Source organism: Melanostigma gelatinosum (assembly GCF_949748355.1).
Source record: "Melanostigma gelatinosum genome assembly, chromosome: 4".
Classification (NCBI taxonomy): domain Eukaryota; kingdom Metazoa; phylum Chordata; class Actinopteri; order Perciformes; family Zoarcidae; genus Melanostigma; species Melanostigma gelatinosum.
The window spans coordinates 16,123,973-16,151,497 of record NC_136637.1 but is presented as its reverse complement, the minus strand read 5'-3'; the positions used below and the strand labels follow the sequence as shown (position 1 = coordinate 16,151,497).

Genomic DNA, 27,525 nt, shown 5'->3' with positions numbered 1-27,525 from the left:
TGGCAGTAAGGTGAATTTTCTTTTTGGGGAGTGGATATTGCAATGAGAATGAGAAAGGCAAAGATTCTAAACCATCGTGTCCCTGTGTCGTCCTAACGGTGTATCATTTTGACTTATAGGGTATCTTTGTTACTAGGGTACAGCATGACGGGCCCGCCGCCTCCGCCCTGCAGCCCGGAGACAAGCTACTGCAGGTAACATCCTCTCACACGTCATCAGCTGGGCCAGAAACAGCCGCATCCTGCCCGCTCTCCCTCCCTAAGCCTTCCCCTGTTTTATAAACACAGAGGCAGAGCATTCAGTAGGAAGCTGTGCACTCTTTACCTGCTCACTGTTAGCTGGACATTTTCTCACACGAGCTGAATTCAACAGAGACGCACCACAGTGATGGAGCCAGTGATCACGAACTCACCCGCGGGTACTCTTTGTACTCTTTGTTATCTCACCATCTAGATTGTGTCAGACGTTTAGCATTTTCCCACCTGTATGTTCTGCCTCTGTGTGTACCTGTTGATCCTGAAATCAGGCATGACCCCCCAAACCCTCTTTCTCTTCCATCATTAGCCAGAGAAAGCCCGAAAGCCAAAGATCACAGGAGGATTTAAGCAGCCTAAAACAATATGTCGTTTATAATATTATTATTACTATTACTATGAGACTGAGGAAATTATTTGAAGGCCATTTTGTAGGAAATCCAGGCTGAACTAACTTTAAGCTTCGTAATCAGTTGTAACAACTGTGGGACTACGGTGTTGATCATGTTAGATATTGCAGCAGAGTTGAAATTTCTGGCACAAGTTTATTGTGAGACCAAAGAGTTTCTGCTTGTAGCTGTCATTTGGGTCATCATGAAACACATTACGAAGAACATAAGTAAAGTAAGTATAACAAGCGTGAAAGGAAAAAAAGTACAAAAGTTAAACCACCAGTCGTTGACATATCAGCAAACGGGGCATTCACACATGGATTTTTATGAACCTGATGACAAGCCAATAAAGACATTCTTCATACTACAAGTATTAGCTGCCACTTAGATATTTCCAGGTCAAGTAACTCTCATTCTAGTACAGTAACTTTGCATACAATTTGCGCCTAAAAACAGGGAACATTTCTGCATTGCATTGTGCAGTAAGAATTACAGTATGTTATTGTTGAGATTGTTTCTCTGAAATATAATGAAAGAAACATGGGTGCACTACAAGTAAACATTCATTTTATTTGCTGAAATTGCGTTTCATTGCAGTATCCCTGCATTGTTTCACCTTGCGGGGATACATTCCCAGGGGCAACAAAAAGCGATCAATTCTCACCTCCCATGTAGATCAGTCAAATTGAATCCTTAAACACGACACAGAAATGATTCACAATCATTGACTTCATTGATATTTACTGTAGCTATTGTTTCAAAGTACAGTGCTCGAGCTATGAGTCCAAAAGGAAGCGTGAGGATTGTACTGCGAGGTCAAAATGAGATGCCAGCTCTTTACCATGACAGATTGACTCCCCCCTCTCCTCCCCCTTCATCTTCTCTCCACAGATGTACAGTCTAGCTGGATGAACTCATCTAAAAGCCCTTTTTTGTCTTTACCCCTTCTCTCTCTACAGCATGACTGTGTAGCTCCTCCTCTTCTCTCTCTTTTCCCCAACAGTGATGTGTTACTGAGATAATGATGGCAGTGACCCTCCATCCTTCCACACACACACGCACACACACACGCACATAGACACATGTATGGAAATACTGCAGTACACATACCTCTATACATACATGCACACACACACACATGCTGTTGACTGTGCTGCGTGTTTGCCTTGCAGGCTAACGGACATAGTTTTTTACACATGGAGCACGAGACAGCCGTCTCTCTGCTGAAGAGTTTCCAGCGGACGGTGGACATGTTTGTTCTGCGAGACAGCAGCACTTGCTAAAAAATAGTTTTATAACAAACAAACAAAAACAAAACACACCAACGCTTCTCGACTCTGCTCATCGCCATCCCATGCCACCCCACCTGCCCTCCGCTGGAGGCTTGTGGAACTGAAATATGAGCCGCCTTTTTTTACCTTTTTAGGGGAACACGCAGACATTTATTTGCCTATTGCTGGACCAAAGGCAAATACTAGTGCCAAATGTACCATAGGAAACATATCGGCTCTTCTGTCTCCCGGCGGTCAGGGACCTGATCGACGTCTGGACAGACAACAAGAGGACTCCTCGAGTCCCTACAGGGCTGCTGCAGTTTGGATTTTGTGGTTCGGTAGTCATCTGATCAGTTTGAATCGTTTTTTTTTGTATTTCAGCTTTTCTCCACTGCCTTTTATTTTGCTTTCCATGTTAGATATTTATTGGTTTGTTTTTGGTGTAGCACATGATTCACTTTCCGTGTTCTTCATTTGCATTGTTCTCTTTTCTGTTGTCTTCTATTCTGTTGTCTTCTTTTGACTTGTATCCTCTGTTCTGTTCTTCTCTTTCTATCGCTGTCTTGTGTTTTTATTATTTTCTGCTGTCTTCTGTTCTGCAGGTATTTTTGCCTCCAGTGTACAGAAAGGGAAACACTTAAGACTTTCTGCCTTGTGTACATATATAGAGCTGCAGCTTTCTGGAGCTGCACTCGCCTTGGGGCCTGGACAGACGGCTCTAAAAGTTTATGATTAATATAAATATTGTTGATAAACCACATTCTGAATTCTCTCTTACAAACATACAGAGATTATTTCTCCAAATGGACAATTTTCTAAAAGTATACCACTGATTTTTTTTTTCCTGTAAAGAAAACACTGTTGATAGTTCATTACTGCTTCTTGTTTTATTCGTGTTTTTTTTTTAACTGTTGCTTGCACAGGTGTACTGATAAGAGCTAAAGCAATACTACTGAGGCTCGGCCCATTGAGATTTTCAGCAGAGCCCAATTTGTCCTACAGTGCCATCTATTGAGCAAATCACGCTAATGTTTACACACACTGCCATGCACATGAGCTAACAGGCAAACACACACACACATACACACACGTGTACACAGTAGACATATGTTGCCCGATACACAACACATATGCAATGGTGCGCTCTGTCCATAATGAAGCCCTGTCTATATTCTAGCCTGATTTTACAATTCAACTGCTACAATAAAACCAGTCGCACACACTCACACACTGTAACATTACTCATAATATCTGTGACATATTCTGAAGTTCTGTTTTCTAGTGTTACAGCAATGTTACATCCTTTTTTTCAGCTGTTTGAGTTGTATGATAAAGTCACAGCATGCTTTCATATTGTTGGTCACTCTCAGCCAGCCATTTTCTGTTGGCTTATAGAGTTCTCTACTTTGTAGAAGAATCATGCTGTATTATACCACTGAGTTTCAGTGAGACTGATGTTCTGTAGTTGGTGCCATATGGACCCTCTGCCCCTCCCTGGTTGTATTTACACACAGGCCCAAAACATCAGAGCTTTACCACTTTGTGGCCCAGATCTGATCCGCACACAGTGAGAGCAGCGGCGTGGCTTGAGTGGGTAGGGAAAGTGTTTTTTAACATTTGGCCTGGCCTGCAAGCATCCGCTCTGCTGAAATATCCTGACCTCTGGCCTCCCTGCAGAAAGCAAAGAAAAGAAATGGGGAAATGTCCCGACATGAATCAATACAAATACTGTCCTCAGGGGTAAATCTGCAATCAAACAGATCGTCCCCTTTTAGACAATCAGGGAAAGATCTGATCTGTGCCACAAACGCTTTTGGCTGCACTTGAAATTTCAGTGTAACTTTTGTAACCTGAGGAGATCCTAGTTAACACTAGCTGTACATGGACATTTTGATTTGCCAACCTTTGGTTGGTGAATGTTCACAATTAGATGTGGACATGGAGAGAAAATAACAATGTAGACTTCGATGTAGAAACGGACTGTATGAGAGGCTTCTGGAGCCGTGTAAATGTAGTCTTATATGATCTGACCTCCATGGTCACGCTTCAGAAACTGAGTCGACTTGACAGAAGTGACCACGGAAAGAGAGCGAGAGGAGGTTCATTTTCTGTCTCTGTGTAAATGCAACAGGTGTCTCGAAGGCATTTCATGACAGTGAGTTTTGTTTTGTTCTGTTTAACATCTGATGTTTCATCCAGAGCAAAACAACATCCTTCACTGTCCTTTGCTGTTACTCGACATGACAGTGTCATCCTGGTGCCCATTTTGTGTCGACCCTCTTAATTAAGCGTTAGAATTTAGTTGCTTCAGAATAAGGGACACAAAATGGTACAGTTTAGTCTTGTGGTTGAGAGACTTCATCTTAACCACTGGTTACCCACCCAACCCTATTTAGAGTTTGAAATATCAAAGACAGAGAAAAAGGTTTGATAATATAATTATTTTTTACTACATGTTTCAGGTAATTCTTTCTAAATATATTGATATACCTTAGCTTTGCTCAAAAAAAATGGTGATATTTTATAATAATGACACTTATAACAAAGTTATGGACGGAAGTACGCACAGTATGACTTTGGAGACCGACACATGTACTATCCAAAACTGTATAAAATGTATTTCTACTGTAATTGTGAATTTGTGTTATACAAATATATATATTATATATATATATGTATATGGCTATAAAAACAGTCATTTTCTATGTGTTTAAACTACATAAGAGCTGAACAAATGCTGAGGACGGTGTCACTGTACATAGCTGTGAATGAAATCAAATTTAAAATGACTCATATTGATTGTGAATGTACTCATGCTTTCTGCAGTACCTACACCTACCCAACTTGAATGCTGCTTTTTTCTGTTGTGTGACAAAAAGTACTTTGACCTCCGAAGAGAGAACCGCTGTCGAGTTATAAGTTGGACAAACTTCAGTGATGATTTAACAGAACTATTTATTTATTTATTTGCACATGCAAGTTGAAATCCTTCCAGTTTTAAGTTTAAGTATTATTGCGGAGACATGTAATTGCAGAAGTATATATAATATATATCATGTGTTTAGAATGCATTTTGCAGACGCTATCTGTAAATAATATTTAAGATACAGTTTTTACAAAAAATAATATATGTATAAAATTGAAAAAATGCTGTGCAGCGATTATACTTGAGCCATTTTGGGCTTTGGGACGTACCATTTTTTCAGTATATAAGAAGTGTTTTGAATAATGTACTAAAGTCTCCATTGTACAAATAATAAAAATGTCACTATTGGTAATCTGGGTTCCTCCTGGTACACTGAGCTCTGGCTTTAGGGATATTTTCTTCTTGCTCTTCCTCTGTGTGCATCTTTATTGCTGTCGGAGAAGAGAAAGGTGTAAGGGGCAATGGGGCAAAGGAAGAGGAAGGGGGTGGGGCAAATTAGGGAAAGGAAGAAAGTTATGACAGAATAAAGTGCAGAAGAGGACGTAAGGAAGTATATTGGGAATAAAGAGAAAACTAGCAAGGCAGGAGCCCAAATAAGGAAAGGAAATAAAGGAACGTAGCAAGAAAAAAATATGAATGTAAGAGAACGGGATGAAGTGAAAGGAGAGTAAGTAGAGTGGGTAAAGAAGGGATGTATTGTAAAAAAAAAGGGATGCGATAAAGAAAGGAAAGAGGAGAGGTCGGTGACAATCGCCTCAGCAGGTCTATGAGATTTCAGTTTCCTCTGCTTCTCTGTGGATTAAAGTCAGGAGAAGCTCTCGTCGTCTCAGCAGATGCTCCTTTGTCTGGCTGTCCATTAGTCTGACAGCCACACTGTTCTTCATCCCTCTCCAACCGTCCATCTCATCTATTTCCTGACACTTATCTGAGCTGTGGCTTACAGAGGGATGGCTGAGTTTGTCAAGCTGCCTCACAAACAGAGTTTTCTCATTAAGGTAGAACACCCTTGTCAACGTTTGTATTTTTCAGCAGCTCAGAGAAGAGTGTTTGATCAATTATAATCACATAAGAATGCTTTCTTTTGAACTGGAGCTTGTTCATGCATTCACAAAGTCCTAAACCAGTTGTAATTTCTAATTGCTCTTTGCCAACTGGACTTCGAAGCCAGCCTTAATTTATTCACCACGTTTAGCTATTAATGGCCAATTAAGGAAAGTGTATTCTTATTTGTATTTCTACTCCATACATTTCATAGGCAAATGTTTTTTTTACTATAATTATACATTTACATGACAGATAGCAGCTTATAACATATGATACATTGTTATAAAATACCAACTAATGTATAAAGTAGTACAAGTCAGCTCCACATCAAACAGTAACTAGTAAAACATCCTTACACAATAAACTTGTATTGTCACACATTGTATACAGCACAGCACACAGTGAAACTTTGCCTCTGAATTTAAGCTCTGATAATATAAATAGACCTATAAAACTCACATAAGCATTTTTTCTGCAGAACAAGTAATTTGACGATGTACATTGTGCTGATGCAACTTCTGTACTTACATGCAGGACTTTTACTTGTAATGGAATATTACACTGCAGTTCAGCTCAAATAAAGGATTTGAGTACTTCTACCACTGCCGCTTTTATTGTGGTATACCGTGTAATAAGATGCGTGACTGGATTATAAGGCATCATTGGCTGATACACTCTCTGCCCTGTGTCTGTCTTGTACCATTCCCCACTATTCTCCTGACATCAGTGCCCTTTGCAGAACAACTCTGCTTACTGTGCTACAGGCCGACAATTAACAAGAGGATAATACTACACACTCACACGCGCATTGAAAAAAAGATACTTCTGTGTGCTGACTGACCAACCCACTGACACAATCATGCATACATTTCCCCCCCTACGCTGGCCCATAATTTATGCTCAGTGTGTGTTAGTGTAAGAGATACAGAGCAATAGCTTTTTTTATTCACCCAGCAAAGCTGTCAATAACTCTTGAGCTGATCAATAACAACACCAGAGACTGAGTCCATGACCTGCATTCAGCTGCTACCCGCGTATGTGTGTGTGTGGTGAGTGTGTGTTTGCTGATGAAATGTCGCTACAGTCTCTCTACTGTCTACAGACATACACAGACATATGGAGCTTTGAGTCCATCATGCAGGACTAATGGTTGTCATGCAGGAACTTTGCATTTCTGATTTTGCTGTTCTGTCTTTGCACTCTGACAACTGTTGGCATCTCCGCTGTCAAGGGTATGATAGCTGACATTGTGACGGAGATAAACTAATGTGTCATAAAATATCAGAGACTGGTGTCATTGACACGACTATATAAAGGGTATGCTCCCACAATTAAGGAAATCAACTTACTTTAACTTACTTGCTTTCTATTCCAGAGTTCGACGAGAGGATAAATACCAACTTCCTCTCTGTTGGAGATACTGTAGGTCCGGGCTGTATTAAGCCTAGCTTAGCTTCAGGGTGGAAGCAGCGGGAACCAGTGAGCTTAGCTCCAATAAAAGTGGAACTGCATGGCTTCTAACAAGGCCTGCAAAGGTAGCTGTTGTACCATGTTGTATTTTGAACATTATGTATTTTATCAAACTGTATCATGTTTGAGATCGTGAAATTGCCCTGTTATCAAAAGATATAGGCTATGAAGAACGTAACTTGCTGTTAACTGTTAGCAAAACGGTTGTGTGCAAACACAAGGCATCTAACTTTTGATTTTCTGCAGTGCAATACTTATAGAACCAAAAGGGTCGAAAGGACACACTAACTTACTTTTGTTTTTTTCTTCTCACTTTGTATGAAACATAATGAGCAAATAGACATCTTGTCTGAGGCCTTGGTAATTGACATGGATCGGCTTGGACATGGGGACAAGCCAGGTTGGATACCCCTTCAATTTACTCAACACAATAAAACAGTTTACCACGACAATACCACCAGAGTTACACAGGGAAGACTTCTTCAATTGGTTCACTGAGAGACTACACCTTTCTTTTTAGATTGTGATAGTATTTTAGTGTGTGGCCACCATAAATAGACCATACAGACCACACGTACAAAATACATGTTTCCTGTCACTTATAGCCAACAAGTCAGTGCAACATTCAATTTAGTCCACACATGTATGGCAACTATCATTCAGCAGTAGCAGCTAAAAACAGTGGGATCATGGGAGGAGCTGCTGCACATAACTTCCTCTGGGAGACTAATCAGAGTTTATAAATCTAGCTCTGAGTGGATTAGATGTGGGCTAGATCCAGCAGACCTTTTGGCCCTGGAATAAACCGGGCTTTCATCCACGGCACACAATATAGCTGTTTAACATGACAATGCCACGATCAGCGAATAGCTACTAGAAGATACGAAGAACCAATCCTGGTGTTTAGAGCCGAATGCATGTGTGTGCGTGTGTGTGCGTGCGTGTGTGTGTGTGTTCATCCCGTTTAAGAACCGGTCGGACAGCGTTTGGAGTCAAGTCACCTGAATGAAGAAATGGAGGACTCGTTTTACCAACGCGACACAGAGAGGAAGAGTTGAAGTGAAAGAGAAGGAGAGAAAATACAAAAACAAGCTCCGGGTACTAAGTCCACGCTGCGACGGCTCTCAGCGTTTGACATCAACGTTTCTTTTTTTTTTCCTCCGCTGCTGTCACGGTTTTCTTGGGACTACCAAACTCCTTTTGAAGTTTCTCTTTCGACGAAAAGACAGGTCGGCGTAGACTGTCCTGCTGTCGTTTTGGTGTCCCACTTCGGAGGCCGGCTGTCCCGGGACAGACGCACGCATCTGTAGGAACAGATAGTCACAGCGACACGCAGACGCACGCATCTGTAGGAACAGATAGTCACAGCGACACGCAGACGCACGCATCTGTAGGAACAGATAGTCACAGCGACACGCAGACGCACGGCCCGGGAGGACTGAGCGTGTCACCATGCCTGTGCGACAGAAAGGTATACAACAGGCTACATTGTTTTTATTTGTGTTGCTATCTCTGTAGTAGGCCTATTGCTAAACCTCCAGGTATGATATTTTGTTCATAAACGATATCGAATACAGCAGTTAAAACAACTCTGAAAGGCTGCGATGATACTGTGACGTTATTGGCTCATCGAGGGGCTTTTCTTCGCCCGAAACTTCTCTGAAACACGTGCAATTTAACGCTGAATTGTTTATCAGTGCACGAAACGTTCAGATCATTATTACATTATTACATATAGACATTGAGTTCAATTTGGCACACATGTTATCCACCAAGTAGTATTTTATTTTCATGTTCTATCTGCTTTTCCTACAATCTGATCGGGACATGCAAACCTGAGAAAGAACAATTCAGCTCAAGATTGGTTGAGTCTGCTGAATGTTTATTGCATGCCGTATTAGAGTGTCTGACTGAGCAACTTATTAATGTGTGAAACATGTTCTGCTTGATACATGTGGCTGTTGATACAATCAATATTTGAGTGCCGTGTGCCATTCAGTGTGGCTGACAGTGCTTCCGGTTTAATCAGCTGTTCAGAGTGCCATAGAGACTGGAATGTGGTCTGCACCTTTCTTTAACACCATAAACTCTATTATTATCTATTATCTACTATTGCCCTCATGTCCTTCTGCATCAGACTTACATTACGCCATAGTAGCCTATAACCCTAATTGTTGTGACTGTTACACAGATAAACTGCCATAAATAGGCTTAATTTTGAATTGTTACCCCTATAATTAAGATGACTTCAAATATCATTCGAACATTCCAATTTTCAGTTTTATATTATATTGTAGTGAAATTACCTCGGGAGCTGAGGGCAAACATGCACCTTGATTCACCTTTCTTAAGCAAGCAGTTACATCCTCGTAAATGACTGATTTACTGATTGATTTTTAATTGCTGTCAAGTTTGCAATTCAACGTAGATGCAAAAGAATGAAACTCTACTGGCAGTAGTTGAGCCAGAGAGGGAAAAGAAAACATTCTTCTGGCACCACTATGTGGAGCCAGGTGTTATCAATCTGTCTCCTATTAACTTAACCCTGAAGGCGACCCTGTGAGGCCTGAACCAGACACCGTTTTTAACCATAGTAATCCTCAATTAGAGGCTTTTAATGTACATTCATCTCCTTGCTGTACTTAAGAGTGCCTGTCATTATCTACCTGTGTATTTTGTATTCAGATGCTCAGCGAGCCCTGGAGCTTCTCCAGCAGTATCGGGCCAAACTTGACCAGAGACAGCAGAACCAGAGCCGGACCAGACAGGGCCACGTGGAGGAAGATTCCCAGCTGCAGCAGTCTCTGGACAGAGTCATCAATGTCTTCCAAAGTCAGCTCTTCAGCGCTCTGCTTGGTAAGGATAGCTAGTTTGTTTGTTCCCTGTTCCTCTACACTTCCAGTTATACCCGGTGTTACAACACGAGCTGTTGATTTTGAAGACATGGTTCGATTTATTTTTAGCTTTTTTCTACTAACCAGCCTGTTGATTCGCCTTTCATTTTTTGATACTTGGATTTGACATCTGTATGGGTTTCTACCCGAGGCTACATTTCACAGTACATACCAGACATGTAGGTATTTAAATCAGCATACTTTAATGCTGGATTACATTTTCTCAAATCTCAAAGAGATCAGAACACAAACATGTAGGCGTGATGTAGCCTGCAGAAAACACAGGTCCCTTTGTAGAACGCCTGCATACATTTAGAGAATGTGTTGCAACTTTGAATTCCTCCCAAGAGTTAACAGTCTGTGTGTAACTGGTTTGTTCTGCTTGTTATGAAGGAAAACACTCCAGTTTACCAAACTGGTTCTAAATCCCTGATCTTGCCTGCTTTGGCCACGCCCACACCTTTTAGTTCTCACAGTAACACTCCTTTCTCTGTTTTGTGTGTGTGCTCTTCACTAAACACCAGTTCCTGTTTGTGACTTTCACCTTTAATCAAGCTGTTTCTGGTGTTAAAGTTGTATCTTGACTTCATGCATCATGTAATCCTGTTTGAATATCTCCTGTTCGTCCATGGAGGTGATTTTGTGTTCCTGTACTTTGTAATTTCCATCCTTGACGCCTCTTTTTTGGTCATTTATTATTGAATTGTCCTGCTAAATTCCCCTTTACCTTCTTCTCCTTTTCTCTTTGCACATCCTCCTCCGACTGTCTGTATATCCCCTGTCCTCTTCCCACGTATACTGGACATCTGTTTTTCTTCCTCTTCATCATCTTTTTAATGACCACCAAACTTATCTGAGCTCGCAACCAGGTGTATGCTTTGGTGTAGTCAGTTGTGCATGCGGAGAGGGGGAAGTGAAGCCTCTAGTCGTAACAGTCACTGATGTGCCTAAAACGGGAAATGACGGTAGAACGAACTATTCCTCTTTTAATTCTTCAGGAGCTACTGTTGTACATAACAGTGGTGGCAGTGTCCTGCCACTAGAGGTCAGCAGTGTATTAGCTGAGACCTTTTGTGATCAGCTTCAATTAGCCTGTGTCTGAATACAATGCACATTATACAGTCGTGATTAGGAGACATGGATGATTATTTATAGATAAATCAGTTCGATCATTTTTCAGTCTATACAATGTAAAGAATGTCAATCACAGCTTCCCTGAGCTCAAAGTGTCATTTTCTTGTTTTGTTCAATGAAGTGTCCACAACCCAAACATACTCAGTTTACCATGATATATAAATCCTGAGTTTGGAGAAGCTTCAACTAGAAAGTGTTAGTTTTGCCGTGATAAATATCATGCTCTGTATCTGTGAGAAGGATACAGAGCATGATATTTGATGATATTTCGTCATTAATTCATAAATCTATCTCTTCAATGTGTCAGTACCTCATTTACTCATCCACTAAACCCTTTCAGTCACTCATCTCGGCTCTAATCTCTGCTCTCCTCCTCCTCAGACATCCAGGAGTACTACGAGTTGACCATCCTCGCAGACATGAAGTGTGCTGTGGACCAGACAGGCGGTCCATGGGACCTCACTGCTTCTAGCAGCCAGCTAACGGAGCTCCCAGCCCAGCCACAGCCCTCCTCTGGTCCCTTGAGCCCCCAGGCTTCTGGAGGACCATCCCAGCCAAAACCCCTGTCCCCAAAACCCAAGTCAATCAAGTCCCATGCTGCTCCACTCCCATCCGAGACATCCACGTCAAAGCCATCTTCCCTTACAACACAGTCCGTTACACCTCAGTCAGAGCCAGGCAAGGTCAAGTATCGTGCTCCTCTCTCTCCTGACCAACCTGGAGCCTCCAAATCGTTGGCATCAGAGACTCCTGTGCCTTCTTCTGTCTCTAATGCCACATCCCCCAGAGTCACGGTGAATGGCGTAGGGACCCCCACCGGCTCCATAAAAACAGCTCCTGGAGCGTCACTGAATGGAACAAAGCCACACCTTACTGCCACCAACTCTAACGCTTCTTCAAAAAGCTCCATCAGCTCCGCCAATCCCCAAAGTGACTCCGTCTCTCCAGACCTCAACCTGGTGAGCGTCTCAGCCCTCGTCTCCAGCACCATCCAAGGCTTTGTGTTGCCAACCACTCCGGACAGTCGTACCCCCACCAGGACCACTCCTAGCACCGGCCCAGGTCTCAACAGAGTCACAGACGCTACTGTAGTCTCTCCAGCTCTTGCGACCAGCAAGGACCCGGCCACAGGCAAAGTCACTCACAGCAGGAGTCCAACGAGCCCCAACCGGGGAAAGTTCAGCCCCACAGGTCCTCCTCATCTGAGGTACGTTCAACTTCCATGTGTTTGAATTTATATTAGGGTACTTTGCAACTGATATTTTAACACACTCAATGGATTAATTATGCCTACTTCAGTGTGGAAGTAGCATTTAAAAGAAAGGACTAAGTATGACTTTGGTCACAATTTGATGAAACAGTGTGCTGACTCTGTCACAATACCACTTATTTGCTTTGAATAGAGACAGATGTAGAAGTATAAACGGTGTGCCTCAAACTATGATGGGTTTTTCAGTAATTTCTCATTGATGAAGTTGAAGTTACTACAGGTGGTCCTTTTCGTCACTTTGTCAGGTATTGTACTGTAGCTATGCTACTCATGCTATCTAAATCATTTCTTCTATTTATTTCCACCAAAACTGAAAACACAAGACCCATTTCTAATGAGATTTACACAATCTTTGGTTGTCAACACAGCAAAACTAACAAACCAAATTCACACCTATTTGAATTTCACTGATAGAAATGAACACAATTTGCATTGACTTAATTACGAATAGCTCAAAATATTATTTATTCATCCCTCAAAATATTTTTTAATTGAAAACAAAATTATGCCAGCGGTTAAACGTCATGCTTTTTATAATGAAAATGTATGTCGCACAGATTAAATGACAGATATAATGCAACACTGCATTTTGTTTGCTGTTGGGAATTCAGGTGTAACAGTACAGCATAATAACTGACAGTTTTCAGAGTTCACAGACTCCCTCTTTACTTCATCTCTGTTCGTAGTCCAACCAGGCCCGGGCCAGTACAAGTCACCTGCACTAGCCCTAGCCATGGTCCAGCCAGCCCCAGGCCAGCTACCGGCCCACTGACACCCAACAAGGTAAGACAGCTTTGATTGTGTTGGAAATCTCGCCACAGTTGATAGCAGCGTATGATATGTATCGCCCTCTATCCGAAGTTGATTGGTGATCCAGTTGTTGGGTGGTAACCTTGAGATGACACGAGGGCGGCATGATTCTGGAAAAGGAGTGAGGTTACGTATCTCTCCTGAGTCTTAGATAAACTATTTTTAAATGAAAATACAGCATCCATTTCCTCCTTGTGCCTCGGAGAGCTTGTCATGTTTGGTGATGCACTGTATACTTCTCCCATTCGACGTTTAAATAGTCAAGTGGCAGATACTGTGTGTACTAGTTTGTATGGTCCTAATAGCCTCGTCGTGTTCTGATTCGTCATATTTAGATTTTATTTTGCTCAGATTATCGTCAGCTAGTAAGTACTACCCTGTGCTACCCTGTGGTGCTGCATTGTCGGTTAAACATTGCTCGTAAGATACACGCTGTCACGAGCGTCCTTTTGTCAGAATTAGGGTTGGATAAATCTTTACCCGACTCCTCTTGAACCAGTTTATGGAAAGGATGCTGGTGGCTGCAGTTTATGCAGGCTGGCTGTTTTGGAAATTGGCTTACATTGCATTACATAATATGACAAGGGAAATCAATTCAGTTCAGTCACATTTTATTCTCCAGTAGAGTCAGCAGAACGAGACCAGAGATGGGCTCATGCGACTGGTTTTTGTCTGAAATGGTTTCTTTGTGGTTTGGGCTGTTTGAACGCAGGCTTACACTGCATCTCACAACTTGTGCTGATATTCACATACTTTGCTTTGTACTAAAGCTTTCAATACAGTGCTGTACAGTATGTGCATCGGAATACTGCTTGTATTGTAAAAGGGACTTTTGCGTTAAGTGACCAAAGTTTAAATGAAGCGAATCACATTTTGTGCATATTTTTCTTATCATCCATGATTGAACTGTTTTTAATACATGAGATTACTTGTATTGAAAGGCTGTATAAGTAATTGAGACCCAATAATGTTAATTTAGCACAAATGAAGGAGCGCAGACAGACTGTCAGATCTCTGTTGGCGGCAGTGAGCATCATGAGTCCAGGGCCAGAGGAGGGTGGAGCTGGACAGAAGTAGAGTAGGACAGGGACAGAAACAAATGCAAAAGTGTGTGCATGTGTGTGTGTTTGTTCCATGCAAGTCATTTGCATATGAGACATTTTCCACCCAGCTTTCTCTCTCTGCTCTGCCCGTCTTGTATAGTACAGTAAATACAGTCCAGTCGGTGATGTCGTGTATCTAGAGAAGGCCCGGCATCCTGAGTGAGTGACATGAAATCCCTTATTCGTGTGTGGCGCTTCAGGGTGCGTGCGGAACTTGAACTTCGCCAAAACCCAAAGTTGAAAGCAGAGCATCCACTGCTATACCTCTGTTGATATTCACTCAGTCTAACCACCCACTCCTGCCAGAGACTGACCTAATAAAACGGCAGAGAGTGGTGTGTGTGTGTGTGTGTGTGTGTGTGTGTGGAGCATAAGTATTTGTGTGTGTGTGCTTATGTCTGTGCATTCACGTCTGTCTGTGTGTGTTTGCCTGTGCATCCATGTGTATGCGTTTCTGCGCCTGTCTCTGCATGTTTGCTGATTTTATTTTTCCGGTGTGTGTCGAGTGTGTTCTGCGTGTGTGCGGATATATTTTCTGAACCATGCACTCTTTGAGATCAAAATGTGTCTACCAGCTGCCATAAAGCGAAGACAGCAGCTGGAAAACAAGAGGGCGGGCGGCGGTGCACCGGGACAGCTGCCATGTTTCCGAAGACGGCCTCTGTTTTAGCGGAGAAGTCCTGTCTGGCTGCTCCGATGGAAGGACAGGTGGAGAGGACATGAGAAAGAAAGGGAGGAGAGGAAGCGAGGGATGAAAGAAGAGGGTGTGCAGGAGGGGACGGAGACAGACGGACGGACGGCAGAAGGATGTCACCAAAAGCAACAAGCGGCTGAGTGGTGGAAGTTGGGGCTCGAAGATGTTTTGATGAAAGTTTGTCAGTCGGACTGGTGAGGATGGACTGCATCTGCATCCTCACTACCAAGGTGAGACACAGGAAGAGAGCAGACTGGAGTAGGAGCAGAGGGGAATGGCAGGCAAGACGGAGGAAACGTTGGACGTACAGCCTCAGATCGATTTTCTAAATGATCAAGGTTTTGTGATAAGTGTCCCTCATGATGGCGTTCATCCATTAAATTAATTACAGTCAACACTGTAATTTGTATGTTGAAATTGTGTGTGAATAATGTGTGAATCCATCACATGATTATTTATTTTTTTGATTATCAAGATAACATGATTTTAATTGAAAGTGGGACGGAGACCTGCTGTATTTTGGGGGAGGGGGATTTCAGGATAAACTACAGGCTGATGGGAAGCTAAGTGCACCTGCTAACAATTGGCCATATCAAATTGGCGACAGGTTGCTTGTTGGACAGATGTTATTGGTGCGCTGTAGTTTGTGAATAAACAGGCTATAGTTGATATCTTACAGGAACTGGATGTCCTCCAGTGAAGCGAGTCTCATGGGAATGCCGGGCTGTTGCTCAGCCGTTGGTCTGGCAACACCCGGAGAGACGGGAAACTGGGTTGATGGGACACGCACTTCAAGAGACTAGCTAGCTGACTGATCCGCTGGTTGACTGACTGGCTGACTGTTCTCAAGGCAGGAGAGAGCACTTGGCTGGCATCGCCATCAGCATACAGAATGCACATATGTGCATGCTCAGAAATGCATGAGAGAGTACAGGATGGAGAATGTAACTGTTGGTGCTTTGAATGTTTGTATGACGTGTCTCGACCGAAGACGGAAAAAACTTAGTTTGTTCTGAGATACCTGTGATTGTATTATACACAGTTACTGTAACAGAATTAAATTGAATGTGGTTACATCCTACTTCAGGCTTAGTCTTGGGCCACTCTTAATCTCATTATGGACTCAGTCTTGATTGTGCTTATTCATGTACTTAAGGGTTCATACCCCATTGTCTGCTTGAAGGGCACATGCTCCTGTTCGGAGCGTGATGACCTTTCCTCCTGATGGCCGACACAGGGACTGTGAGGTTGACGCTGGACAGTAAATCAAACTCTCACTGCAAAGATGTCAATTCTATCTGAAAACAATACAACTCTAAGCTCAATACAGAAAAAGCTGCATGGTCTGGTAAGGGATGTGATGAATGATAGAAAGTGCCCGAGGACTGAGACACACACACACACACACACACACAGACAGACAGACTGCAGGAATTCCATCACACATTCATCTAATTAATCTTGTTCATCTCATTAAGATAATGGATTGAAAAATGGAGGGGGTTCCCTGAGTTCAAGACTTCTACATTACAGCTGGAGGATGTTTCAGTACGTCCTCCTTCATCCTGCTTGATTCATTTCTTCCTCCCATCTCTCTCTTTGACCCTGTTAGACTCTATTGCTATGTGCATTCTGGGTAAATAGAAAAGCAAGTTGAGGAATCAAGACCTAAATGCACTAAAATAAACCCTGGGTTGATCAGAGGCGCGCTTGGTTACAATAACAACAATTCAGTGTGTTTCCAGTGCAAACATACGAGCAATCATACAAATAGATTCAACCAGAAAGTGCAGGCCAATCTAAAAGGTCAGTTGCACACCTCTAATCGTGCCATAAATATCAACCTTAAAGATTACAGAACAAAACACCAGACAAATATATTCAGCAGTATTTATGCTTTTGGAGATTTCATTTTCTATCGTTACTCGATTCTCCATTGTGTCCAATCCTCTTTTCATCCTGTCTTAAATCCCACCCTGGTTAATAGTGTGTGATTGTTGTTTAGCTTTACTCAGTGTCACCGGCCTGCTCCAAGAGAGCAAGAGTCTCTCCGAAGAGGCTTACCTTAGGCTGCTAATAGACTCACACAAAGAGCGAAGGAAGAGGAGAGGTCAAGTCTGTGAGTGCACAAGTGTCTGGCTTATTTTACTGGATTTTGTCAGAAAACTCTGCTTCATCATTCCACCGATCCATCCATCTGTGCAACTGTCCAGCTGGCACTGTGATGTAACTCTTGACGAGGGGTTAAATGAATCAACGGGGAAAGCATGAGAGCAGAGGAGGCAGAGAACTTCCCAAGCAGCTGCAGGATTATTGAGCCCAGAGCTACGCATCTGCAGCAGCAATGCACTGCAGGGCTGCTGTCACGGGTTAGCTGGCTTCACGAGACCCTCGTAGCGAAAGGTTGAGAGATCCACACCTGTTGTGAAGAATTGGACTGAGAGTCTGGAGGTGTTTAGATATCCCTGCCTAGGGCTGACACCTACCGGGTCAGTGCGAGGGCTACATGTGAAGATGGACCATCGTAACTGTTCTTCCTCAATCAATGGAACGTATCGTCACTTCACTCTAATTACAAGTCATTCTCTGACTCACCTGCTGCGGGGTTCACTGAGGGAATTGGCATGAGTCTTGTAATCACGGTAGAGGTCAGCTGAGGTTAAATCAACGTCCGGAATGAATGACCAGCAGGCCGCTTTCTGTGTTTTTGATGTGTGCTTTAAGTAAAACACCATAGAGGTTGGTGCATTCTTTTGTTAGCGCTGTGTTTTTGCATACACGAGTATTGACCCTGTATTCATGGTTTCACTGAACTGTAGAGATCAGCGATCCTGGTTGACATATTATTCCAGGGCCAGAGATCATGACTTTAACATTCATGATATCTGTCTTCTAACACTCCATTCCCTGGAGCGGCTAACCAACGACGTCTTCTCTGCACTTTCCAGCCTGACGACAGTTAAACACGAAGGTCCACTAGAAATCCACTAACGAACGCTAACATGGAAACATGTCAGTATGTTTTAAAAGAGACACAAAAGAGCCTGATCAAATGTTAGCTGCACTCTTTTGCTTCTTAGACTCTCACTTTTTGTTTGTCTTGCCTTGCAAATTGGTAGATTTGATACATCAACCCCAACATGTGAATTCATTTGTTTTAATTGAATTAATGTTTTAGTTAAACATTTTCAAATATTTTAATCTTCAAGTTTTCTTTTCAGCTGATCCAAAGTATATTTAGGACCCTTACCCTTAGCTAGAGTGCTGCTAACTGAAGCTGTTTCTCAGCATGAATCTGGCCACAGCTAAGTCCATTTTTCTGTTTTCACAGGAACAGGACGTTGTTAGCTGTGTGACCTCCTATTGTTTACCTCCTATTGTTTACCTCCTATTGTTTACCTCCTATTGTTTACCTCCTATTGTTTAGCCACCACAGCAAACAGGCGAGCAAGCTAACATGAAACAGATCAGCCCAAGTCATGCCTGAATACAGACAGAGCAGCACACACACACACACACACACACACACACACACACACACACACACACACACACACACACACACACACTCACACACACACACACACACACACACACACACACACACACACACACACGCACACACACACACAACCAGGCAGTCAACTGAGTTCAGTTCAGTTCACTTTAGTCTTATCATTCATTTTTCAGGGGGGAAATTAAAAAGCTTCGACTCACCATGGCTTTGTGAAGCCGTGGCCCTTGACCTGTCACGATAGTTTAGAGAGAAGGTCCGTTCTACATGTGTCTTGTGGGTCAAACAGATAAAAATGTCCCTCTTGTAATTCTCTGAGCTTTAGTATAAATGCAACAGTTGCGGTAGAAATGATGATTTGATGAGATTGACAGCGGCGAGGCTGTTTAATATTTGGCCCTATTAATTGCGGTCACCTTGTTTTAACAATCGCTGTGTTTACATCCATTAAAAAATTGGACATTATATGGCTATAGCCCAACTCTTGTTATTTATCAATAGCTAGTCAAGTAATCTCTGTTTTTTAAATAAAAATGACTACAGTAATTAATATTAAATATACATTTAATACATGTGTTCAGCCAGTCTACTTCCAGATCCTGCCATTTGTTACTGCCATCTTACAGCTCATATAGACCTTCTTGAAGAACATAAGATGCTATAAGCCCCTTCATTTCCGTCTCTATGTCGGCAAAAATTAAAAATGCAAAGTTCATATTTTGCATGATTGACATAAAAATAATATTTACAGCATATTGTCCAGGTACTGCTGTGTCTGTGTTTTACCACATAGTGGCACTGTATGTATGACAAACACATCAACATGTTGTGTGCTCAAACTGTAATTCTGCAGAGACTTGACACTCTTGACACTTGCTACTTGTCCTTTGGTGTTATAAAGTTTTCAATAAATGACAGGCCATGAATGAGATAAACCACGAACTTTTCTGCTGCACAGATTTGTAGCTGCAGGGTTTCAGCAGCAGTCTGCGTGTCCCCGCACAGCATTTTAGAGAGGGAGGACGAGAGATATATACTTTGTGTGTATATATATATATATATAGAGAGAGAGAGAGAGAGAGAGAGAGAGAGATAGAGAGATAGAGAGAGAGAGATAGAGAGAGATAGAGAGAGAGATAGAGAGAGAGAGAGAGAGAGAGAGAGAGAGAGAGAGAGAGAGAGAGGAGAATTCACTCATGTGGAAACTGAATACACAGCTGGTTAAAGCTGATCACGTAACCACATTTGAAATGTTGATGTATGGAGATTGGTTCATGTGTAGAATAGAGAATCCGCCACTACTGGCTAGTGTATGAGGTTACCACGTACACACAGTGTAGTTATTTTTGTGCTGGCTGACCTACTAATGTTAACATGCAGTGCATGCCTGCTAGGCTCATGAGGTCGCATCCTCTCTGTCTCTGTCTCTCTCTCTTATTTCTATCTCATGTATTCAGTTCTTTATTTATTCATTTTTGTCTATACTTTAGTGATTTGATGTGTGATTTTGTAAATGTGACATTAGATTCTATTTTTAACCTCACATTATTATGTTATGAGCCATATGAGCCAAAACGCCTGTGGCTATCCCAGATGTATGAATGTGTGTGTGTGTGTGTGTGTGTGTGTGTGTGTGTGTGTGTGTGTGTGTGTGTGTGTGTGTGTGTGTGTGTGTGTGTGTGTGTGTGTGTGTGTGTGTGTGTGTACATCTCCATCTGTTCCTTGCCAAACACAGAAAAGCCAAGACTTTTGGAAGACTGGCACTTGACCCAAAGCTGACTCTTTGAAAACATAAAAATAACTTCCTGGTTTTCCAGAAGAATACATGAGTTTTCATAAATTTATATATATATACATATATATTATATATATTTATTGTCAGGCACCACTTTCATCATTTCATGAGAGCTCTTATATTTAGTCTTTACTCTAACACTCCTGGGAATAACTCTTAGGCCCACAGCAAATGTTTATTTGAAAGAAATAGAGGCGCTGGGTAGTTGGCCTCAATGTTTGAAGAGTAATTATATTCAAGATGTTCAGTGGAAAAACTTCAAAGCAAGTGTAGAGCTCCAAAAATGTTGCCAACAAACCAATAAACTCAATAAACCAATAAACTTGAAATGAGCCCACATTTAACTCTGAAAGATTACAAACGCATAAGCAATTATATAAATAACAAACGTCCATGAGACATTAAGAAATATGAGGATACAAGATAATATTGTGAAAAATATCTTACTGGAGTTGGATGCAAACCAGTGTTCCTCCAAGAAATGTATCTGTAAATAAAGAACACTTTCCAGAGATATAATGTACAGAGAGATTTGAAGCTTTGCAACATGATTAATATATTAATTATTCATGAATTATTGATGCGTTACACAGAACACACAGAAAGTTGTACATGTCTTTGAGAAAAGTGCTGATGCACAAAGTTACACAAGTCCCTGCTGTGCTCAGAATAACCTTTCACGTCACTGCATTATTGATATGGCTTGTCTACCTGCATCAGCTTCCAGACTTAATTGGCTCCTCCAGGCTTTTATCTTGTATCTGTTGGAACCATAACTGATTACCAGCTTTAAGTTTAACTTGGGGCGTCGTCTTGGATTGTGGATTGATTCAACTTTTTTGACAATTCCTGACGGTTCCCCGTCGGTGACCTTAGAATCACTCTCAGTTTGCTTGTTTGCCCTCGCCTCACTTTCTGCTTTCTCGTGCTACGTTTCCCTCTCTCTGTCCTCTTCTCGCTCATGCTGTGTTGTTTGTTTCCCAGTGGAGGTGAGAAGTCGGAGGCAACCACAGAGAGACTACTGTGTGTGTTTGGGTCTGTGTTTCTGTGTGTAAGACGGCCCAGATGGCCCAGCCGTCAGCATCAAGAGCCTCGGTTAAAGAGTGCGCTCTGACTTGTTTGACTTCCTCTGCCCTTTATCTCCCATAAATCCTCTCATCTCCTCATATTCCTGTTATAAAAATAAAAAAACTCAACTAGGTTCACATAGATAGCAATGAGGACAAATTCTCTGGTGTGGTTTTAGACCATATAAAGTGTTGAATGCTTGACCAAATATTGAAGTAAGAATCGAATGTGTGATAAGCTGTGACCAAATATACTGACTCAGGATTTCTTTGGCACATGTATAGTTTGGTAGGCGTCTTATTAGTACATCAAAACTTAATAACCTCTCTGACTGAGAGTTTAATAACCCTATTTTAGGAGTGTGTAAAATGTATTTACCTTAATATTTACAGTAAACAGCTGAAAATAGTAGCATGTCTTATGCACCTATTTTGTTATGAAATCATTCAGGTGCTAAATAGGCTAAGCCTTGTTTGTTAGTTCAGCTGCATAAAGGGCTCATTGGCTGCTCTTAAGCTACAGTTCAATTTTACAAGTACACTACAAACGAGTGGATACAGCCAACACCTAAGGCCAGTGCTAAGACTGACTGAAAAAGGGCAGCCATCTCATTCATTTTAATTAGGCCAGCCAGGCGACACCGCAGGGGTGCAAACACAGGCCCCAGGAAAAGAAATGCAAGGTTGTCGAGCAAACAAAGTTGAACCTGTCCTGACCTGTAAGGTCTTGCAGTGGCCAATCAAATACATGCAAGCACACATTCCGGGCAGATTAGTTTGTAACCTAATGGTGCTGTGTACTGTTTACCATGCGATAAAGTAATTCCCGCCATGATATCATCATATTGTCAACATCATATTTCATGTCTCGCTGGTGCCTAAATGAACAGCCCCCACCATCACAGCCCTCTGCGTTCGTCTAAACGCAGGGCTGTTTTCGGCATGAATGGCTGCTCCAACTGTGTTGTGTTCAAATGTCGTTGAGCAAGTCACCCCTTTATTGTGTGTGTGTGTGTGTGTGTTTGAAATAGATCATGGCTTGTGACCCCGGATGATGTAACAATGTTGTCTCTCCCTCACTCAATCACGTTTAATGTCTCTCTACCCGGCTCTCTTTATCAATGTTATATTTGGTCACTTTAATCTTCACTACCCCGTATAATACTGTACTCCCCTCCTTCCTCGCTCTTTGTGTGTGTGTGTGTGTGTGTGTCTGTGTGTGAGAGAGAGAAAGAGAGAGTGTGTGTTTACTGGAATGTAACTACTGGTACACAAGGCAGAGCATCACTGCAGCAGGTAGAGAGAGAGACGGATAGATAGGGGGACACTGGAGAGACACATTTTTAATCCTCCCTCCACCTCGGTGTGCAGGTCTCTCCTTATATTTCGCTTTCTTTCTGTCTCTCATTGATCTTGCTGTTGAGAGGCTGGCCAAGAGAGGCAGTGGAGCAAAGCCAGGGAGAGTGAACAAGCCAGAGAGAGAGAGAGAGAGAGAAAGGGAGAGGGAGAGAAAGGGAGAGGGAGAAGGGGAGCGATGGAACGAGAGAGACACACTCATACCAGAGAGAGAGGAGATAGAGGACTGGGACTACTGCTACAGAGGAGGACAAGAGAGACCACATCCATACTGACACACACACATGCACACACTTGCGCGCGCACACACGCACACACATTCACGCACACACACACACAGACAGACTGACCCATACATTCTGACAACAACAACACTCTGAAAACACAAACACATGTGCTGACACGTGTCAGACACACTGACGCACACGTAGACAGTGGACCATGTTGCTCCCTGCATCCTGACCAGCAATGAGGATTACACAGATGAAGATGATGATGAAGATGAGAGCAGTAAAGAGTGCGAGGGAGAGGACGCCGGCCTGCCACAGCTGAGGACCGTAGCGTGGTGGTGGTGGTGGGGGCGGGGGGGGGGCAGTGGCCAGGGGGCGGGGGGGGGGGGGGGTGGTCCGGCAGAGTCGGGAGATTGTGGGATGGAGCGTGGTTGACAGAACGCATGCATGTACATGTGCATGTGTGCGTGTGTGGATGTGTGTGAGTGTGAAATGTGTGTATGAGGACTAGGATGCCCCCCAGCGTGGAACCAGCTAGCTAACGTTAGCCACATGTTCTGCCACTGCAAAGTAGCATGCACCAACAACACCATATCTCTGATGTTTGGATGCAAGGTAGGTAGAAAGCTGTGTGTGTGTGTGTGTGTGTGTGTGTGTGTGTGTGTGTGTGTGTGTGAGAGAGAGAGAGAGAGACATGTAGGGGTAAAAGTAAAGTAATGGACAGTGAGAGAGAGAGAGAGAGAGAGAGAGGTGTTTGTGTTCTGCTGTACATCTTTATTGTAAGCCCCTTTGCTTCAACTATGGTATCTGATGCTTCATTAATTTGAATTCACCTGTAAAAGTTATTTAAGTTATTTAAAGCTTTTGTATGTATACCACAAATCTAATTCATAAAGTAACTTTATGTTAAAGTGGAAACAGACAACTTTTCAAAAACTTAATATATATACAGTATATAGCAGGAATTCAAGGTCATTGTTATTACCTGACAATCGTATGGTACCAAAAAAGTATTGCGGTTTGATATTCAGCCACAGTATCCCTGTATTATTTGTTACCCTGTCATATGCAAGTTAGCTGTAGAATTGTTGATGGCAGTGGTGCACTGAATAGTGTAGCACTGTTGCATAGAAGATGTTAGACGCCGCGGGCGGTTGTGGAGTTTGCATATTCGTCCTGTGTTTGCCGTTGGTGCTCTTCTTTTCTTCCCACAGTCTGAAGTTGTGAAAGTTTAGCTCTGTTGGAATCTCTGCATTGTATACGTACAGCAGTTATTTTGTAATAACCCAGTTGAAAAAAAACAACTAAATTAAATAAAAATAACATTCCTCTGCACATCCGCCTCCCTCCCTGGCTATTCTATGATGAATGTGAAAACTGTAGCCCCTTGACAGATCTTTGACATCTCTAACCCATCATTAAATTACTCTCACCTCATCCCTTACGAATATACTCACTAATTACGCAACACCAGGCCATGCTAAGTGAATGAGCTTCGGCTAAAATTGGCAATCATCATCTTGCAAAGTACTCTGAACTGTTGAGCGGAGAATCAACACATGAAATATTAAAGTTCCACCCGAGCGCTTAAGATGTGCCTTTGATGTGGCGGAACTGTTGGTACCCACTGTGCTGCATCTTTGAATCGCCATTAAACACACAGCTAACCTAACAGAGGGCTTCATAAATGGCTATTTAAACTTGTCTTGTTTTATTGTTTGACTGCTAACCTATAACCCTTATCCTAGAGAGGCTGGTGTAAGAACAAATTCACTGACAGTACCGTGATATTAGAAGATCCAACATTGGACTGCGTGTATCTGAGCATGCATTGTCCAGTTCAGCATAATAAAGTGTATAGACCTCACTTCTGTCCCATTAGATCACCTCACCATGACAGCCCGGTAGATAGAGGCAGGCCGAGAGACAACTGTTAGGCTGGAGCTAGAGAGAGAGAGAGAGAGAGAGAGAGAGAGAGAGAGAGAGAGCGAGAGAGAGAGAAAGAGAGAGAGAGAGAGAGAGAGAGAGAGAGCGAGAGAGAGAGAAAGAGAGAGAGAGAGAGAGAGAGAGAGAGAGAGAGAGAGAGAGAGAGAGAGAGAGAGAGAGAGAGATTTTGTCCTCTACAAGTATAGCTGGAGAGGGTAACAGCAGAGTGTGTCCTGAGGATGATAAGAAGTTGCTCAGGGCTTTAATGTGTAGATGAGATTTTTGAGGGATGGGCATGTTGGTCACCACTGCTCTGTGTTCTGTATATCCATACATCAGGAATGGCTTGGGTTGATGCAATACTTAACTTGATTCACCACAGTATGTGCAATTGGTTCACATTTGGCTGTATATTGTTGTTCATGCCTTGCTTGGAGTATTTAAAACTAATTTTGTGACAAAATAGTGCGATGTAAACATAGACCCATTCTTAATTTACATGGAGTTAGCAGCCAATCGCTTATCTTTGAACAGACATCTGCTTCACCTGTGCTCCAGTGGTTTCTGCTGAAAAGCTTTGGATGTGAGGCAACTGCAATAAGTGCTGTCTTTGCATTGAAACAAACAAATAAACAAAATGAAAGTAGCAATTTAACTGTTACTGTATAACTCTAACAAAATGGAAAAAGGAAAAACACAACTGCATGCCCTGTTGAGTGGTATTATCAGTGTGGGATGACAAACCTTTAATCATTCTCACTGTTATTTTTACACGGCTGAATTTATAATGATGCTGGTGTAACTAAACAAGTTCAGATGAACTGTCAACAAGGAAAGTAGTTCAGTGTCCTAAAGTTTGCTCAATTTACTGGACATCGCATTTTGTTTACATTTTATCACTCTTCCACACAAACTGGCCAGTCGGCTATTTTACCCAATTAGAGGAGGAATTCATTTACCCTTAAGAGTTACTGCGCAAGATGAAGGGTTGGGTGTGTATGACTTTCACCCACAGAGACCTTTTTTGTCTTTTCTAGGAAGGGCAGGGGATCTTTAGGGGCAGATATGTCAACAGTATATGAAGGGGCGTCCACATCATCTGAATTTGGTGACCTGAAAAATGATTTGAGATGAAGCTCAGTGGTGTGTATCAAGCTGTTCTAGTCATCAATCAGAAATAAAAACCAATTCATTAATCAATGAATTAAAATATATTGTGAAAACATTATGATGGAAGTGTATGATGGCCATCCCCAATGGCAGTCTCCGTGCTCTATTATGCCTCATACGTTGATGCAGCAATTCTTGGTTTAAAACCATCTGTTACACAGATTTTGGATCGCCGGCGATTCTGTAGGTCTCAGAAGAAATGTATGTTTGGCAGGATGAAGAATATTTAAATGTTTCTCTTTATTTTTCCTTTGAATTAAAAGAATCCCAAATTACATTGCAGTTAATGACAAAATGACAGTTCATGGCAGGCTAACTGCCGATAGAATGATGCTTTTTTCTTCCAGAGTATTTTGGTTTCTGTTATGCCTTTACTGGAGTTGATTAGCTGAATTGTAATCAGAATTGATCAAATCCAAAGGATACTGAACCTGTAGGGTAAGCAGTCACTGACACAGAAAACATAAAGTTTGATTGGAATCACATGTGAAAGTACTGTAAGTTACAACAAGAGAGAGCAGCAGAGCAGACAGTTTCAACCCACACAGTGCATAGAGGGGAGAGGAGAGTACATTTTATGAACATGAGGGTGAGCTACATTCATTTTTACCTTGCCAGTAATGTGTCCATTGCTGAGTACGTATAAGTGACTGAGAAGATAAATCAAACACACCTTAACTAGGTCAGACATCTCAACACAATCAAAATAGATGAATCTGTTCCTCTATTTCTGCTCAGGTCTGTTTATTTTTACTGAAGAGACTTTACGAACTCAAAACCCTGGAGAAGTCGGTTAAGGGTTTTCCTCCTTCTCACATCTTTACAGATTTAACATATTTACACTGTTAGATGTATTGAAGATATTTCAATTTAAACATTTAGAATAACTTTGATTTGGATGGATGGCTTCTTCTTTCAAATAATGAATTTGCTATTCGTTCTTCCAACCATAGTTTTAGTTATTTAAAGAACATTAGCTTTCTGTTGATCTCAAATTTTAATTTAAGATACTGGTACAGTTTTCAGAGAGTCAGAATTTTTGCTTTGAGAAGGAGCGTGATGAAAATACACGAGAGAAGAGATGAAGCACGTGTGTGCGAGAGTAGTCCCTTACGGCAGAGGATCCCCTGCTCTTTCATATCTCACCAAGCGTGACTAACGCCTGGCTTTACTCTGACACACACACGCACACACACACACAC

At 42.1% G+C, this 27,525-nt stretch overlaps 2 protein-coding genes across 2 annotated transcripts in view; both read left to right on the top strand.

The window, feature by feature from the left end:
• lrrc7 (leucine rich repeat containing 7) overlaps positions 1-1,929 on the top strand; it is a gene marked incomplete at both ends in the record, with an annotated part of 57,257 nt that extends 55,328 nt beyond the window's left edge. Inside the window, 2 exon segments of the mRNA XM_079266765.1 lie at positions 120-194; positions 1,819-1,929. Of these exon segments, the coding sequence (XP_079122891.1) occupies positions 120-194; positions 1,819-1,929 (186 nt within the window).
• Positions 1,930-8,757: 6,828 nt separating this feature from the next.
• LOC306776803 (disks large homolog 4-like) overlaps positions 8,758-27,525 on the top strand; it is an 86,763-nt gene continuing 67,995 nt past the window's right edge. Inside the window, exons 1-4 of the mRNA XM_079267650.1 lie at positions 8,758-8,831; positions 10,046-10,216; positions 11,770-12,595; positions 13,345-13,441. Coding sequence (XP_079123776.1) covers positions 8,813-8,831; positions 10,046-10,216; positions 11,770-12,595; positions 13,345-13,441 — 1,113 coding nt within the window. The 5' untranslated portion in view covers positions 8,758-8,812. The remainder of the gene's footprint in view (positions 8,832-10,045; positions 10,217-11,769; positions 12,596-13,344; positions 13,442-27,525) is intronic.